Raw genomic sequence first — 18032 nt, 5'->3', positions numbered from 1 at the left:
TTAACATGGAGCACAAAGCCTCATTTCCGTAATAAAAGTGCGATGTTCCGTAATTCTGTAATTCGGTGTTAAAACCGTAATAATTACGGAAAATCCGTAATGGTTGGCAGCTCTGAATTTGTGAAAATGGCAAAAAAAAAAAAAAAAAAAAAAAAGCATAGGAATGTGTGGACAGAGATGGAAGTAGAGTTATTGTTGGACGTAATAATCGCACCACAAAATTTTCAGTCCATGTTGACTCCAACTTCGATCTTGTTTACATTTCAATCTGGATTGTGATATTTACCATAAACACATTTCGTCAGTCTATGTTCGTTACACATTCACTCTGAGTTCACTCCACTCCAGGTTCAATCCGGATTGAAATTTTACCATAAACGAGGTATATGTCTCAGAGTCAGATACAGTGATACCAGCTAAACACACTGAAAAACGTTTATCTCGTCAGCGATAGAAAAGTCGTATTCACGTTATCGGGTAATTGGTTGCCATTGCAGACGCTCGGAAATATTTAATATTAACAAAATTACTTTACCCAGAAGGAAACGAAGTTAACATAATTCGTTCAGTAAACAACACCTTTATGATTTTTCTATCTGAATCTACTCAGAACTTGACATTACTGTACGCAAAAGAAAATTTAGTTATAAATTACTTATTTCAAATATGGGATTATGTACTAGTTAAATACTATAGCTAACATTCAAAGTAGTGCAATCGATGAGACACTTGCCAATACAAGAGTATTGAAATCATTATGTTGTATATCAAGAGTATACAAAATCCATTACTTCAAACACTTGAATGTCAACATTTCAAAATCGATAAAGACGACATTCAATAATAATGTTACAAGAATCTGGTATCCTCTGAGTAAATGGGAAAAAAAATCAGAACATTTAAATAGGCTGTAAAAAAAATGAGCATCTACTATGAAAAAAGAATTAAAACAAAAGTTAAAATGACACATCATTTCAATGTTAACAAATGAACTTATATCACTACTCAAAATTACACACAACATATTACCCTACACAAATAGCAATATAACAAAATTAACCTTATTTATGTACCACATTTACAATCTAGGTTCATTGTATTTGCTACATTAGGAAAAGATAGTTTTCGTCTAGCATTGAGGACTACAATATCACCAGGGTGATAGTACTGGAATCCGCCAAAGTTTCAAAATCGGACACGATGGCTCTCAGACTGCCGAAATCCTTCTACAGCAGCGGTAGACCACTACGGCTCCGGAACTGTGTTCTGAGGTTGTCTACGATTCACCGAAGTAACACCGTTTGGACACAGTTGCGTAACAAGGGCATCAAAGAATATGATGCTTTAACACCTCTGTATTGAAACTGATGATTGATAACTAGAATATTCTCATGGTTGCTACAGAAATAGAATCTTAGAATTCCCTGACTTTTCCCTGTTTTCCAGAAATTTAAGAGAAAAATTCCCTGACTTTCTTTTGAAGTACATACTATAAATATTAACGTGCATATGATTAAATGTAATATAAAAATTTCAACATGAGGTAAAATAAGTTTTTTTTTGTGTTATTTTGACGGCAGAATTGCGAATGTGTTTTTTTCCTTCGACATGGCTGGTGAGAGCTCTTCGACCCATATTGCTGAGTTGAATACTTTTGTAGCACAAAGTGCAGTACGCAGAATTTATGTTTTTAGCGGAGAGTTTGATATGCTGAAACTGTGACTCCTTGAGCCAATTCTCCTTAAAAGTAGTTTTCTTCGACATATTTAAGCTAAAAAAAAAGTACATAATATTTTCAGGTTAGGTTAAAAAATTATTGTTTATGAATTCTTAAAAAAAATAAGTAAACAAATACAAAAACTATTACAAATTCACACCTAGCAATATAACGGACCTACTTAGTGAATTACAATAGCAGCATTACAACATGCAATACTCTTACATTCTTACAATGTTAACTAACGATTCTGGGGAAAAACATGTTCTGTTATGCATATTTTTTTATACACAATGTAAGTGCCATGCAACAGAACTCACAGATTATTACGGTTGAAAAAAAAAAGTAATTTAAAAAAATAGGTAGAAAAAAATGCAAAAACATAACCGCGCACAAAAGCCACGTGTTTTCATATCAGCTTGGTAGTTTTCAAAATGAGAATTGGTATTGCCTCTTAATCAAAATGAACTTTATTTTCTTATGATCGCATCAAAAACTAACTTCACCTGAAACAACGCCTTTAAATTAGTGTAATAAGCTTTGTACTCATCTTATTCCACGTGAAAATAGCCTTCAAAAGATAAACGACGCCATCCCCCTTTCTGTAGTTCACTGCATGGAACGGAACATAATACAAAGTCTCAACGGCAAGTTAAAAAGGAGCAAAACACGAACAAATGAAGGCCTGGATTCGGTAGTGAACAAACGAGTGCCTGGATTGGCCAGAAGTTATGGTGGGTGGTTGTAACAGCCTATAGCAACGGACAATCGTATACCAAGTAAAAAAAAAGTTGCAGTTGCCGTGTGCCTTAAGCAGCAGCCTTTTAGCGTAGTCGTTCGGTAGCGGTACGATCGCATCAAAACAAAGCTTTGTTTGAATTATACACAACTTTAAAATTTCCAGATTTCGTAGAATTTTCCCTGACATTTCCCGGAATTCCCTGACAATTTTAATTTCCCTGACATTTCCCGGTTTTCCCGGTTTTCTAGTCCTGTAGCAACCATGATTCTATTATGTCCTTATAGAATAACATGAAGTAACAAACAGGAATACCGAGCTGTCCGCGGAGTCTCCGAAGAACTGTTCGGAGGAGATGGCCTTGGCGCTGCCGAACTTCTTCTGCGCCTGGTCGGAGTCGGGGGGAGGGGCGGGGGGTTCGGCCCGGCGCGGGCGGCTCTCCTGCGCCGGCCGCTGGCTCTCGGGCTCCACCGCCACCCAGCCCTTGGAGGGCGAGTGGCGGTCCCGGCCGGCGCTGCCCTCCGGGAACAACGAGTCCAGGCTCCTGTCCCCCGCGCCGCTCTTGTACCTGCCGGCCACACACGCACCGACATTACCACTCGCACAGTTCTCTTGTACCTGCCGGCCACACGCGCACCGACATTACCCCTCGCACAGTTCTCTTGTACCTGTCGGCCACACACGCACCGACATTACCACTCGCACAGTTCTCTTGTACCTGCCGGCCACACACGCGCACCGACATTACCCCTCGCACAGTTCTCTTGTACCTGCCGGCCACACACGCGCACCGACATTACCACTCGCACAGTTCTCTTGTACCTGCCGGCCACACGCGCACCGACATTACCCCTCGCACAGTTCTCTTGTACCTGCCGGCCACACACGCACCGACATTACCACTCGCACAGTTCTCTTGTACCTGCCGGCCACACGCGCACCGACATTACCCCTCGCACAGTTCTCTTGTACCTGCCGGCCACACACGCGCACCGACATTACCACTCGCACAGTTCTCTTGTACCTGCCGGCCACACACTGCACAGTACAGGGCCCCGCCACACACGCACCGACATTACCACTCGCACAGTTCTCTTGTACCTGCCGGCCACACACTGCACAGTACAGGGCCGGCCACACACACACCGACATTACCACTCGCACATTTCTCTTGTACCTGCCGGCCACACACACGCACCGACATTACCACTCGCACAGTTCTCTTGTACCTGCCGGCCACACACTGCACAGTACAGGGCCGGCCACACACACACCGACATTACCACTCGCACATTTCTCTTGTACCTGCCGGCCACACACACGCACCGACATTACCACTCGCACAGTTCTCTTGTACCTACCGGCCACACACGCACCGACATTACCACTCGCACAGTTCTCTTGTACCTGCCGGCCACACACTGCACAGTACAGGGCCCCGCCACACACACACCGACATTACCCCTCGCACAGCTCTCTCGCACAGATATCCATTTACCTTCACTTACGAGCTGTACAAGGATGCACAAGTGATCAGAATTACTATCACTTGCATGAATTACTGCTAGGGATAAGATTATACTGTGAACTGCGATAAAACCGAAATAACTCCGAAAAGTGTGCCAATACACCACGTAACAATTAAATGCACATTAACACACATCTAGCACCAAAATGCAAATAAAATTGAAAATTAACCTGCATTATTACAGTCAAACCTCTATCTATCGTTTTTCAGGGGACCAACAAAAAAATTCAGTAGATGCGGACATTCAATAGATGTGGACTTTACTCAAAGAATTTTTAAAAAATAATATTTCAACCCAAAATTAGTGTCAGAAATATGTATATCAGTTACTTGTCATTAAAGTTAAATCAGTTGAAAAATAAATAAAAATGGAAGTATTTTACTTAATTCAATTTACACTTGCAAAAAAAACATACGCACAATAAATCTACATGGAAATTAAAGAATTTTTCAATATCCTGAAGTCTGAAATATGTTTACTCATGTCATCAAATGTAGAGCTGTACTGAAGAAGCCGATTTTACCAATATTTAGTTGAATCAGCATTTCTGTCGACTTCCGATACGTTTGTTAATTTTCGGCCGAAATTACTGAAAAACGAGAGATACTGCCATAACCTAAAAATCCACGAGTACCCTTTTCACTTTTCGTAGTAGTACTGCATTCTTTCAGATCGCATTATTTCTTCGCAACATGTGTCAAACGTACATATAAAAATTTAACATCCTTTTTTTTAAATAATGTTCTTTAATTTTAATATGTATGTCATAAATAAATACATTACCGTCACGGTAAATATACATCTCGGTTGTTACGGTAACTGTAGTGCAAATGTGGTAGCTATCGTGCTTCTGTAGTAATTATGGTATCGACAAAGAATCTTTAGTTCTTTTTATGGTAATTATCTTAGGATAACAATTGGGTTTGTACTGTAGTTATGGTACATCATCCATATTTCTTCGTAAGTTGTTCATTTGTCTTTTCATATTTACATGCTCCATTACTTGGCTGCAGATTTAAGGTGATTTTTACTACTGTATACTATCGTTACTGTTTTTATGACGGTTTCTTTCTAAGAAATGGTTATTTCTGCAAAATCTTTATGGTTAAACGATCATCTATTATAATTTATAGTGACGGGACCACATATTTTGTACGATCAATGCGGACAAAACGGTAATTCGAACATCGGTACAAGCGGACTTTTTTAACCTTAGTTGTATGACAATTTTGCCGGGACCGTAGAAAGTATACGATAAACACGGACAATCGATACATGCGAGTTCGATAGATAGAGGTTTAACTGTAATAAAAAATGAACTCAAATCACAAAAACCTAAACTTTCGAATTAATAAATTCAATTAATGTACTTTATTTAGCAGGAAATTTGTACCAAAATGTAAGTTGTAAATACTATGGTAATTTTTTTTTTAGTTTTATTGATCTTGCAACAGTTTCCAGTAACTCCCTTTTTCACTAAGGTATTATTCCAGTTTTTCAAACATACTAATACTACCAAATATATTTTTATTGTTCCAAGTAGTAAAAACAAGCTTATTAAAAATTAATGTACTGTAAAGCGCAATATATAATGGCCGAAATCATGTGTCATTTTTGTTTACTAATATGGTATATTTTTTGAATCAACAGAATTCACAAAATAATTTAATTTAGCACCAATATCTCCCATAAAAAAAAAGTAATTAAACTAAATATAAAACCACATAATCTTGTCCAATCTTATAGAACCATTTATTACACTTAATAATAACCTAAAGAAAATTTAAAAAATCAGCATAGCATGTAAGATTGTGCCATAAGTTATTATTAAAAGGAAAGAGAAACCCTCTTAGGAAAAACCCACTTAAAAATATCCTGCTTAATAAGTTTGAAAAATTTCAGCACTCGAACACTTTGGTTTTTAACAACTCACATTCCGAATCCCGAGGAAAAACTGTAGTCGTCGAAGAAGCTCTCGTCGCGGTCGAAGGCCGACCTGGAACTGCCGGCCGCCTTGCTGGGACTCTCCTGGTCGATGACCTTCATGTCGCTCAAGGCCGAGTGGCTCACGCCCCTGGAACATCACACGCATTACTGCACATTGCAAAAACACCACTATTGCTACGATTACGCGATGAATCACTGTATTCCCAAACACCTGGTCCATAACGGCTGCGACACTCACGTGCGCGATGCGAAGCCCATGCCTAGGCGCTCGATTTGTTGGGCCTTCTTTGGGTCGACCTTCTTCAACTTCTCTTCTTCTTTCTTCTGCTGCACACTCAGGTCTTGATAGGCCAGACGCATCGAAGCCATCTGGAAAAACGTAACTTGACTATCAAAATTTGACCTTTTAGTAGTTACAACAGCTTTTTTTCAATACCATGGAAAAATATAATTGAAATTTTCACAATCGATACATTGACCCTGTTATAAGGTCAGGGTTCATACACAAATTGAAAAAAAAAAATTTCAAGGACAATTCCAGGAGATTTCACAGATTTTCAAACATAACTATTGTTATTTGATACTAAATTGTAATCAATAAAATGGCAAGCCCTTAATTCAAAGATAAACACTAATAATAATAAAAATGCTGTTTTTCAATATTTTTCCAAGATTCTAAACTACAACAAAACTATTATTACCTTTTTTTAACAGTTTTTAGACAGTTTTTCAATCTCTTCACTTAACTTTGCGACTTCGGCTGCCGATTCACATGATTTTTTCTGTATGCGTTGGACTTTGAAAGACGAGTGAGATCATTTCTTTTCTCAGCAAGTAATACCATAGAATCAGCTTCTTCATTCATTGAATCAATTGATTTCTCAATCTGCAGCTTCTTCTTCAGTTCTTGGACAGTTTCTAACATGTGTGACCTCTTTATACTACTTTCCTCTCTAGATGTTTGTTTCTTCTGTTCATCCAAGAAGTGCTGATAGCGCATTCTTGATGATCTAGCAAATACTGAAAATACATCACTTACTTTTCTATCTTTGAATTCATCGTACACAATCCTCATTGCTACTAGAGTTTTTTCTGTTAAATTTTCCACAAGCATTTCTCTGTTGACAGAGAAACCACGTTCTACAGATGCTTGGCCATGAGACAGTCAAAATAAGTTTAAATACTTTCCACAAATCTGCATACTGTTTGTTGTCCAGGAAATATTTACAAAAAGAAAAGAATCTAACCTTTGAGTATTTCTATCAAAGTTTGTAAACTGTGAAGGATCTGGTGACAGTTCTCTGATGAACAACTTGAATTGTAGTAAAGTTGCATCACACACACCTGTATTGATCAGTTTTCTATTTTCAATCTGCTGAAGCAACTTTTTAAATGTTTCAGTGGTTTCAGTTTCATTGCATAGTAGAGTTCTAGGGTCAAGACACCTGGAAAATCTCACTGCAGGATATTTCAATGGATTTTTATCTTGAATACTTTTAACCAATACTTTCAATAACTGTAGACATTCAGATTTGAACACTAAAACATCCTTGTCTGTGACTTTCTTTTGTGTAACACACATAATCAGTTGTTTTCTTGTTGCAAAACCAGTTTCGATACTCTTCGTAAACACTGTGTTATCCTTGCTATTAGGATCAAGTGCACACAAATCTACATCACTGTTTGCCTTATCCAAAATTTCCTTCTTTATGAATAATGACATTAGTCCATACAACAATTCTATTGTGTCAGAAGCTTGGAAAGGAATCATGGGGGAATCAGTCTGGTAGCACTTGAGGTATGGTTGTATCTGGCTTCCAATAAAGGAAAAGAAAGACAATTTGGCAACCATCAGTGGATCTTTAGTAGCCTTCTGAACAGTCTGAAAAGACTTGGTACACAGAGCAGATTTGGGTTTACCTTTGTAAGAATCGACAAATGCTGTAACTTGTGGCCAAATAGCAATAGCCCGTTCTGAAACAGCAACATCCTCCACCCAAAGGAACATATCAACTTGAAAGCTTTGCAGTTGTAAATATATTTTTATGATATGGGACAAGAAGGAAACTGTGATTTTTTTGGCTAAGAGTATTACTGAAAAATTAATAAAAAAGTTAGAAATATGAACAGATCTGACTATAAGTAAATAATAATTTCCTCATTTTAATGGCTTTAAAAATGTTTTTACTAGTACATATCACATTGGTGAAAACACCGAAATGAAAAAACAGCTTTAAAGTGCAAGTTCGTGTATTACGCCTTTTTAGTTTATAGATGAACGTCTACTTCACGACATGTTATTTATGAATTTAGGTTTGTTTACAATACATGCTGCACGGACGGAGAATTTACTTCAGTTAAAGGAAACTTAAGTTATTTAATCAAGTGTTTTACTGTGACAGTGTGTGCTAAATAAAATTTCCAGGACAATTAACAATTATTTGCGAATTCCAGGACATTTCCAGTACTGGAAACAGTTTTTTGAAATTCCAGGTTTTCCAGGACGTGTATGAACCCTGAAGGTAAATACTTTTAACATATAATTGCTTATAACTCCATTATTTTGCATTATCTTCATAAGAGAAAGGCATAAATATCCAGCATTTAAAATACTTCTTTCTATAACATCATAAAAGTGTTTAAAAGGGTACAATTATGCATAATTGTATAATATAAGTAATACAACGTAATTTTATTTCTTCAAAAGCTTGTTGAAATTAAGTTAGTGATTCCCTGAGAAACTATGAAATTTCATGAGAGTTTACTGATATTCTCTTAAGAAAATATACAATGTTGCTTAAGACTGATGCTGGGGCAATCAATTCATGCCAGATCATCCAGGGGTGCCACCCCACCATCTCAGTTTTGGAGGAAATTTGGTACATGGTATCTTCAGACAAATATGAGAACCCAATTATTTTTAATTTTTGGAATACTGGTTTTAGTTTCAAATTTAAAGCCCTTCAAAGTTTCCCTCTGTTTGGTGAAATTTTTTTAAATCTACAACCAATGTCGAGTGACACATCTTGCTTCAACTAACATTTGAACTAACAGTTATTAACGTAGAATTGTGAAAGTCATCATACTTATTAAGAATTTTACCTAGATTACAAATATCACTTGTAAAATGTAATTAAATGCCCAGAAGTACGTGCAAAACTATGTTAAAAGTAGAAAAAAAATCAATTACCAAAAATTGTGAACATCAGTTCAGTAAAGTAGCTTTGGCTTCTGGGCTGTGGCTGTGGCTGTGCCCTCGGCGAATAATCCGCTGACGTTTCTGTCGACATTGCAGTCGCCACCATCGGGGGAGCAGTTTACCTGCTGCTCCCGGCCACAACCCAGAAGCCAAGCCACTCCAGGCAACGGCCGTGGGAAAGCCTGCGAACATCGTCGGTTCAGTAAACCTATTATAACTTTTTTCTATTAATCTTCTCTCTCTCTCTCTCTCTCTCTCTCGCTCTCTCTCTCGCTCTCTCTCTCGCTCTCTCTCTCTCGCTTACAATCTCGGTGCTTGGTACCATTAGAAAGAGCACAAAATTTGCTACAAAATGGTGAAACAAAAAAAGTCCTTAAACTGAAATAATTTGTGAAACCAATAATATTGAATTGTTGGTGTCGGGGGACCCTGACTGACCCTCTTCTGCTCCTCCTCGGCCGAGCGCTCCGAGACCAGCCGGGCCTCCTCCGCCGCCTGCACCTTCAGCTGGTCCGCCCGCGCCGCGTCCCGCTCCAGGTCCGCGAAGTTGGTCTTCACCTTCTGCGCGCCCAGCCCCCCCTTCTTCCCGCCCATCATCTGCGACACCGCACACCCGCCGTTCAGGGCGTCCACAAGGGAAACAAATATTTCCTACCAACTTAGGCGAGAAAAAAAGTACGTACCAGATCAGAAAAAAAAAGTACTAAATTATAATTTTTTTTATGGTTTTTTAACAATTTAATAAGTTATTGTGACATTGCAATGCACCACACATACATTCCATAGTTTTTTTTTTTTTTAAATAATTACGCTTAATAATAAAACATATCGGAGATACAATAATATTATTATATATAAAGAAAAATGTACTAGATCTGTACTAGACCGCTAAAAAAAAGTTATAAAAGTACTTGATCTAGTACGAAAGTACTGACTGTGGCCACCCTGCCACTGTTCCCAACCATCCGACATCAACACTTCACCATGCTGCACAACTGTATTCAAAACTAATTATACTAAACAGCTGTGTAGAAATTTAACAAAAAAAAAATAGCAAACAAGCAAAGGCTTTGTTTTTTAAAAAAAAAAATAATTATGGAACTGTACCCATGAAATGGGAAACGAAACCTGTAGAAAACGGTAAACACTGAACCCTCTAACTTCAAGCTAAATACTCATCCTAAGTTTGTTACCATTCTACCATACTTCACGATTTAACGGCTACGCGAAAAGGCAACACAACTGTTGTTGGCTGATGCTGCCCTCAACACACTTTGAAAACTCACACACCTTCACGTATCACTGAAATCATGGCGCAGCGATCACTCAGACAACTGGAACTATTGTGCAAAACATACAGCCAACCAGCAGAATGAACCAGCTTTATCATACAGAATACAGATAAACAACATTTCTTATCCGAGTAAGTGTCTACGATTGTGTAACAAATAACATTCCATAACTATCTAAATTACTGTAATTCAGTAATAATTAAGGGAAATCCGTAATACTTGGCAGCATTCCAAGACTTAGATGGACAGTCGCCTAATATTTACATTTTAAGGTGTAACAACAAACTGAAGTAAGGCATATAAAAAAATTGCAAATCACTAATCGCTTCTGAAAATTAAAGTTCGTGACTTCTAGTATCACTAATGTTTATTTCAAAACTTTATCGCAACTTTTACAACATTTGGGACCAGTAGACACCCTGCCTGGTTAAAAAAAAAAATTTCCACTTAAAAAATAAATAAAAAGAATCATGCATGTCCTGCTGCAGTGGCTACTGACTGCGGAAAAAACATAGGCTCTCTCAATTGTAGACATGTGGGCACTTTTTTATTAGCATACAGCAACGATGAAGTTAACACAGCAGTAAAGCGTTAGACTGAGTTGTTAAGATTGATAACCTTTAAATAGCTAATGCATGTTTAAAGTAAACAAGTAATAAATACGAAAATTATGTATATTTACCGACAAACACATTTTTAAATGTCTTTGACGCTGCATGAGCTGAATCAAATATTACACACACTAGTAAGTCCAGTGATTCAGGTTTATGTTGTCTTATTTTTACCCCACAGATTATAATAAAATTTTACATGATCATTAACTACAATAAAAATATATTTATTGTATTTTTCTCAAGGTGATCACTTAACAAGAAACCTCTACAAATAATTTAAAATACTTTTTTTTAATCATTATTATAATTATGAAAACTTTTTACAGTAAAAGTAAGCATAATATTCTACGGAATCTTCACTCTGATGTGCTTTTGGAATTATCTCTCAACATTAAGTAGTAAAGATAAATTAAAACCGCCTCTTTTGTCAATTTTCATTCACATCTTCATAACTAACTAGGATTGGTCCAAAAGTATTATGCATACTAATTACTTACAGACTCGACTAAAAGGCAGCGCAGTATCAGACACTTGTTGCCAAACAAACCGGAGAGAAGAGTGAGTCAAGGCAGCACATGGTGGGAGACTGCAACTCACCCCTGGACGCTTGGAAACAGGTTTTCGAACACCGATGGTTGGTTTCCTGTCGTGCGACACGTCGGCGGGGCTGGCGTTCAGGGCGGCCTCCACACTGGGGCCAGTGCCCGGGGCGAGGTTCTGCAGGGAGCCATTTGCACGGTTCTGGAGAGAGAGAGAGCAAACCCAGACATCACGCTGATCCTCATGCCGTACACTGCAACGACCAGACTCCAGTCACATGGAGGCCATCAGAGACAGCGAGAGGGGGCGGGAGGGGAATGGGGCACCGACGAATGCACGAATGCAGTGAACGGGAGCACTTCGAGAACACCCACTGTCCACAGCAACGTAACTGACCACTCGAACAACCACAGCTCTACCAAGGACAGGTGATGGTTACGTCGATACATCTCACAGATTCCTTTAAAGATAACTGGAATCAAAGAAATGTTAATCATAAACATCAATTATAAGTAGTGACAAGATTTTATAGTTTTATTTTTAGAAAGATTTTTTTGATGTTATTGTTTTTATTTTTAAAAAAATAGCATTTTTGTAACACTTACTCCACCAAAATAGTGATAAAATTAATATGCTCCACTTTTATGATAAATTATAGTGGTGCACCGATATGACTTTACCAATTACCGATTTGATTACCAATTATGAGAGCAATAATCGGCAGATACCGATTCAGTTACCGATTATAATGAACAAATTTTTTTAAGTGTAATAATGCACACAAAATTTTTTATATTCCCATGTGAATTTAATAACTAGATTAGGTAAAATTGAGAATACAGTTATAACAACAGTGTAAAAATATATAAAATACACTATTAAGTCATTGCAAAGTGTAAATTAAATTAACTTTTATTTATATTTGTTATTGTAAACAACTTGAACTAGTCTAATAATTGTAATTTACTATGGGTAAGTTTTTGTTGCGGAAAACTAGCATTATTATCGACTATCACATAAGGTTGCATCGAGAAATTACCGTTCAACAATGTAAACATGTTGCTTTATTTTATTCACTTGAGTTTATAGAAAAATGTTTCCACACTTCACTTTTTTTTTCTCCCTACTCGAAATCTCACTATAATTATGTAAAAATGACTCAAAACGTCAAAACCAATTCTAGCACATGTGATTTTATTTATGTTGACTGAATATATAAAATTATAAATACTTTTACACTTTTCACATCACATACAAATACCACAACAACGGATAATGTTACCAAAGATACCCATAACGAGTTTGTAAAACGCAGTGATAAACTCTAGAAGGTATCGGGACCACGATTTTGAACCGCTACTACGACTCAAAAAGATTGATTGTCATAGAATCCACTGCAACTGCTTGTGGTATTTTGATTGCGTGCCATCTATTTTACGTCTCTGGCTATAGGTAATGTACAAGGCCACTAAAAAAAAGACAGAAAAAAAGACGAAACGTAAATAAACGTATAGGAAAAACGTATTTTTTATTGTTCGAGACAATGAGATTTATTAAACTTAACGAAATATCTGTAATCATGATATGACGGAGTTAGATGAATTCTGTAATATATACAAATATTACTGTATTTCGTCCTAAAATGTGTAACAAAATATTACACGGTAAAAACCTACTTAATTACGCCGGGACGTAGATAATCGGCAAAGTAATCGTTAAGATAATCGCAGATTACGATTAATCGGAAAGTACTCATAAACGCTGATTACGATTCATCGGTATCCGCATCGGTGCACCACTAATAAATTAGTCTAAAACAGATACATTCAGAAAAATAAAAAAATAAAAATTGAATTAATTTTTCTGTTCCATGCACTTTAGTACGATTATTTGTTCGGAATGACAGTCCTTTAATTTCAAACATTAAAAGATTACTTTTTTATTTTTTCAAATTAAATTTTGGTTAAATGCTAATTCCATGATAAAACTTGCATTTCAGTGCTATAACTATAAGGTGTGTTAACTTACATTTAGGTGTTACATGGTGTTTCGGCATGCTTTAGAGTGTTATTTCGGTTTTATCATAATTCACTATATAATCTTATGAAGCAGTGTGGGCACTGCACAGAATTCCTTCCCCTCCTTTCCCCTTCCTCTCCAACCTCCCCTTCCCCGCCGCCTCACCAGCGCGCTCTGACGAGTGTTGTACCGGGCCTATATATACTCGGCTCCCAGCTTATTTGTCGCAGTCTCTCGGTCGTCTGACTCGAAGGCTGTCACTGTGGGCCTGGCGTCGCGTTCTGTTTTGTACTCGGCTGTGAAACTTAGCGTCTGTAATCAAGTTTGATGTATTATTCTTGCCTGCGCATTGTGGCCGCGCTTTCACCTTTGTATGTCTGCCATGTATTGTAATGATTCGTATTTGCTATCACTGTTGGACCCTTCAGGTCAATTTTGAATTAAGTTTGTTTTGCTCACGCCGAGTACTGCCTGTAGCCTTGCGTAAATGTTCTGCGGTTGTATATGGGCACGCCACGATGGCATTGGACACTTCTTGTCAAGCCGCGTCGTAATTGTAATTTCTGTCTTGCTGTTGCTTTCAGCCTAGCGGGCCCATATTATTTGTGCTACTTCTAACGCTTCGCCACCATCCCCGCTTTATCTCCACATTATTTTAAAATTGTATGAATGATTGTATTGGTAATTGTATTGCATCCCGCGGGAATGCATTGCTTGTAATCAACTCATATATGTTTTCGCTCTATAGGCATTTTACTATAAAGAAATATATATTTTTGCAAAGGATTTATATTATTTGTTACAGCACCAGTCCCCCACTGCCGTGGGTTTTATAGGAAAAACCCCTGCTTGCTTTCTACTTTTCAGTTGTTTAAGGCAGATACACTTATACCCATACTTCTCCAATGTTAAATATAAGTCGGGCTGGAATTTAACACACCTAACAAGCTCCTACATTACATCCCATTTTCGCATAGCTGTGTAAAAAGTATTTGTTCTCGTTTCCCAAAACACGTTTCTGCAGTTATTTGTTATTTTTTCATTTGGACTTAACATCTCGTCAATTGCTTACTGTAGTTCGTGATATCATGATAGTCTCGTGGTGCTAATATTTATAATCTTCAAACCAAACCTACAACCAATTTTAAAATGATAGGAAAAACATTTAAAAACTAAATATAATTTTTTTATACATACAGTACAACCCGGTTATAACATTCCCGTTTTTAACATTTTCCCGCCTATAACACCATAATTTCATGGTCCCGTCATTTCTCCATTTATCACAATGCTTTAATTTCCCGCCTATAACAATATTAAAACTTCTACATTCCCACCTTTAACGTTCAAATTTACTTTGATAACTGCCACAATTTGCGGTATCCCTTCCTTCAAAGTCATAATTTAGAGCGAAACCATAGCTAGAAAATACAGCACGCATATACAAACATCAGATGTTTAAATTTGAGTAGTTCACCATAGACGTGGTACACACGCACTCCACAACTTGCACCGGATCGACTATCAATATGGCGTCCTGTTCGCGCTTGTTAGCCTATGACTTGTTCCTTTATACTTATGATGCACATTTTGTGCACTGATACATGGTCGGAAACAGTGCTACTATACTTTATGGTGCTGGTTTTTGTTTCAAAGGTTTAACACCTTGAGATGGTTAACTGTTCTATGGATATATTCACGGCTTTTGTTTGTGGTTAACCTTTACCGTAATTATTATTATTTTTTTACTTATTGTAGTCATGGTCGTATTTAATTAAAATACGCCGTATTGAAATTTTATTCAGGTTTTTGTACGGTTATGATGGCCGATAAATATAAGCGAAAATATATTCTGTAGCTGAAAAAATTCAGTTTATTAACCAAGTGGACAGGAACCCCAACAAAACGTGTGTTGTGATTGCAAAAGTTGAATATTTCTGTTTCGACTCTGAACTGTATTGTACAAAACATTTTTTTTCTTTAGCATATTATTAGGTATTATCTATAAATAAAATTAACCAATTTTCCACTCTATTGCTGTACTTAGTGTAATACTCCTGTATTTTGTGTTGTTTTACCTATACTTTTTAATTTAATCAATCCCCGTGTAATTTTTACAAAGTGAAGATGATTTCCTGCTTATAACATTTTCCTGCTTATAACATTTTTTTATGTTGGTCCCTTGGAGAATGTTATAACAGGGTTGTACTGTATTTCAGTGATAATTATTTCATTCACAACAGTTTTCATGCATGGGGTACTTTAATTTAGAAACTCTTAATATCAAAGGTGATTTAAGTGATAATAAATAACCGACATATTGTCTTGTTTATGATGAAACCCAATACAAAGTTAATGTGCTTGGAGTGGACTATAACATTTCAAACAAACGGATTGAATGTGTTTATACAGAATTCCTGAAGCTAATTAGGAAGGAAAACACTTTAACTGAGAAATTTCTAAGGTTTCAATGTTCCTGAGATGGATGATACAAGTAGAACATGCATACTGTCATTATTTAACACTGTGAAACTGGTACTAATAACAAATTAAACTATGAACATAGCCAATAACATACCAAATTATCTTCCAAATTTTCTTCCACTTGTGCTTCTATTTTTGAGTGCTCGGAAAAAAAATCGTCTTCCTTCTCTTCTGTTTTTGCTGCTGGTTCTGTGTGGGCTTCCAAATGTAACTGAAACAACACAAAAAATATTTATGTTATCAGCGTTATCACCCCTAAATATCTGTTGATCCTCAGCGTTTAGTTTAAGTCGTGAAAGTAAATGGCCTCAGATGGAAAGCTGAACTACAAAATTGATTTAAATATGCAATTAACTTTCATACTTATTTTCCTGATAGGGTCAGCAATCATTTCAAAAAACAAATTAGTATGGACTGTTAATTTCATTAAGTTATTTCCGGATTCCCACTGTAATTAATTCTTTCCCAGTCCTGTCCAGATTCCAGCAATAAAAAAATCCTCTATTACCCTAAAATTTTCTCAACAGAAAAATATATTTCCACACAGCCCTAAAGATGCCCTAAATATAACCTAAGTATCTAGGCAGCCTAAGCTGATTCAGGAATCCAAACAAGAACTTCCTTTGCTGTATTTGAGAAAAAAATAAAAATAAAGTTAAAATAAAGTAAATGGTGAAACAGATCCAAAGGAGTAAAATATTTATTTGTACAGCCACTGAATTAATTCTTTTTTAAACTTACAGCCTGTTTTCAAGAGTATAAGTGTATCAAATGCAAAAAAACCCTACCCCGCCCACAAAGACTTTGACAAAAAAAAAATTCAAACCTCAATAACACAAAACTTGAAGGGACCACCATTTTATCACTTTGCAATAACGAGATTTAAAACCAAACTATTAAAACATTTTATAACTATTTTTTACATAATTTCTAAATCAAAGTTTATAATATTTTCTCATTTAGTACGCCAAAAGAAATAGAATACGCTCCAAGTAAACTTGCACACAATTATATACAGCACCAAAAGAACTGTTTTTTTTAAGGATTGTAAAATATAATTTTAGGATTGCTACACCCATGGTGCGAAAAAATATTTTGTACTTTTAAAAGGATTTAACGATTTAAAACAAAAGAATAAAGAATGGGTTTAAAAAGACCCACAAAAAGACATACCAAAATTTTAGGAGAATATGCAATTTATAATTTTCTTTCCCCAACCTACACTGAATCAAAGCAAAGGCAAAAGTATTATTTGTTACTTTATATTTTTCTGGGATATTTGTGTAAACCATCATTTACTATAAGCAATTGTTTACCGTTGCAACAAAAAACAACTTTGTAGTCCACAATAACCAAACTTTTGAATTAAACAAATTACTAAGTCCTGTAACTCCTATGTAATACACTTTGAGAGTTTCATATTAACAGGGTTTATATTAATGAGGTTTCACTGTAATGTAATTACCCATGAAGCTATTTAGGGTCTTTAATATAAGATATTTGTTTTGGTGCAGAGTCAGTAGTGTTTAAGCTAATTTTCTTTTTTTTACAGAAAGCCTAATTTTGTATTTTTTTTTTTCAGTGAAGCAATTTACAACTCATGCACCATTTTAAAAATGGTATAATATACAGCTTACATAATGTAATTTATGTCACAAATTTATTGTGAAAGTTTAATCCTTTTGTTTACATGCTAGTTTTCACAGCCACTACCTCAATTTTTTTTTTTTGGACTCTGCTAAATTTGATAGTTTGGTCAGCACCCTGTTATGGGGGCGGTAAAGTAAATTTAAATGATTTGGTTGTTTTGATGTCCGCTACACGGCACGCGCGGAAGACAGTCCTGGGAGGGTGCCGAGGTTGTCGGTTGTTGCTCCAGTTAAGGGGACAACAGACAGAAGGAATTAACAGTTATCGGTGTAAGTTTGTTAATGGTTATCTACATAATTCTT

At 36.4% G+C, this 18032-nt stretch overlaps 1 protein-coding gene and 1 long non-coding RNA gene across 3 annotated transcripts in view; one reads left to right on the top strand and one right to left on the bottom strand.

Moving 5' to 3' along the window:
- Positions 1-18032, bottom strand: part of LOC134538875 (ADP-ribosylation factor GTPase-activating protein 2) — a 33787-nt gene that overhangs the window by 7427 nt on the left and 8328 nt on the right. The window contains exons 4-9 of the mRNA XM_063380454.1: positions 16175-16291; positions 11635-11778; positions 9570-9728; positions 6171-6301; positions 5919-6059; positions 2772-3024 (exon numbers count right to left, since the gene is read on the bottom strand). Of these exons, the coding sequence (XP_063236524.1) occupies positions 2772-3024; positions 5919-6059; positions 6171-6301; positions 9570-9728; positions 11635-11778; positions 16175-16291 (945 nt within the window). The remainder of the gene's footprint in view (positions 1-2771; positions 3025-5918; positions 6060-6170; positions 6302-9569; positions 9729-11634; positions 11779-16174; positions 16292-18032) is intronic.
- The window catches only part of LOC134538876 (uncharacterized), a 47975-nt gene that overhangs the window by 26366 nt on the left and 3577 nt on the right, over positions 1-18032 (top strand). The window lies entirely within an intron of this gene.

Source organism: Bacillus rossius, chromosome 14 (genome assembly GCF_032445375.1).
Source record: "Bacillus rossius redtenbacheri isolate Brsri chromosome 14, Brsri_v3, whole genome shotgun sequence".
Classification (NCBI taxonomy): Eukaryota; Metazoa; Arthropoda; class Insecta; order Phasmatodea; family Bacillidae; genus Bacillus; species Bacillus rossius.
Note: the sequence above shows the minus strand (reverse complement) of the source record. Positions and strands in the feature narration are given on the sequence as shown.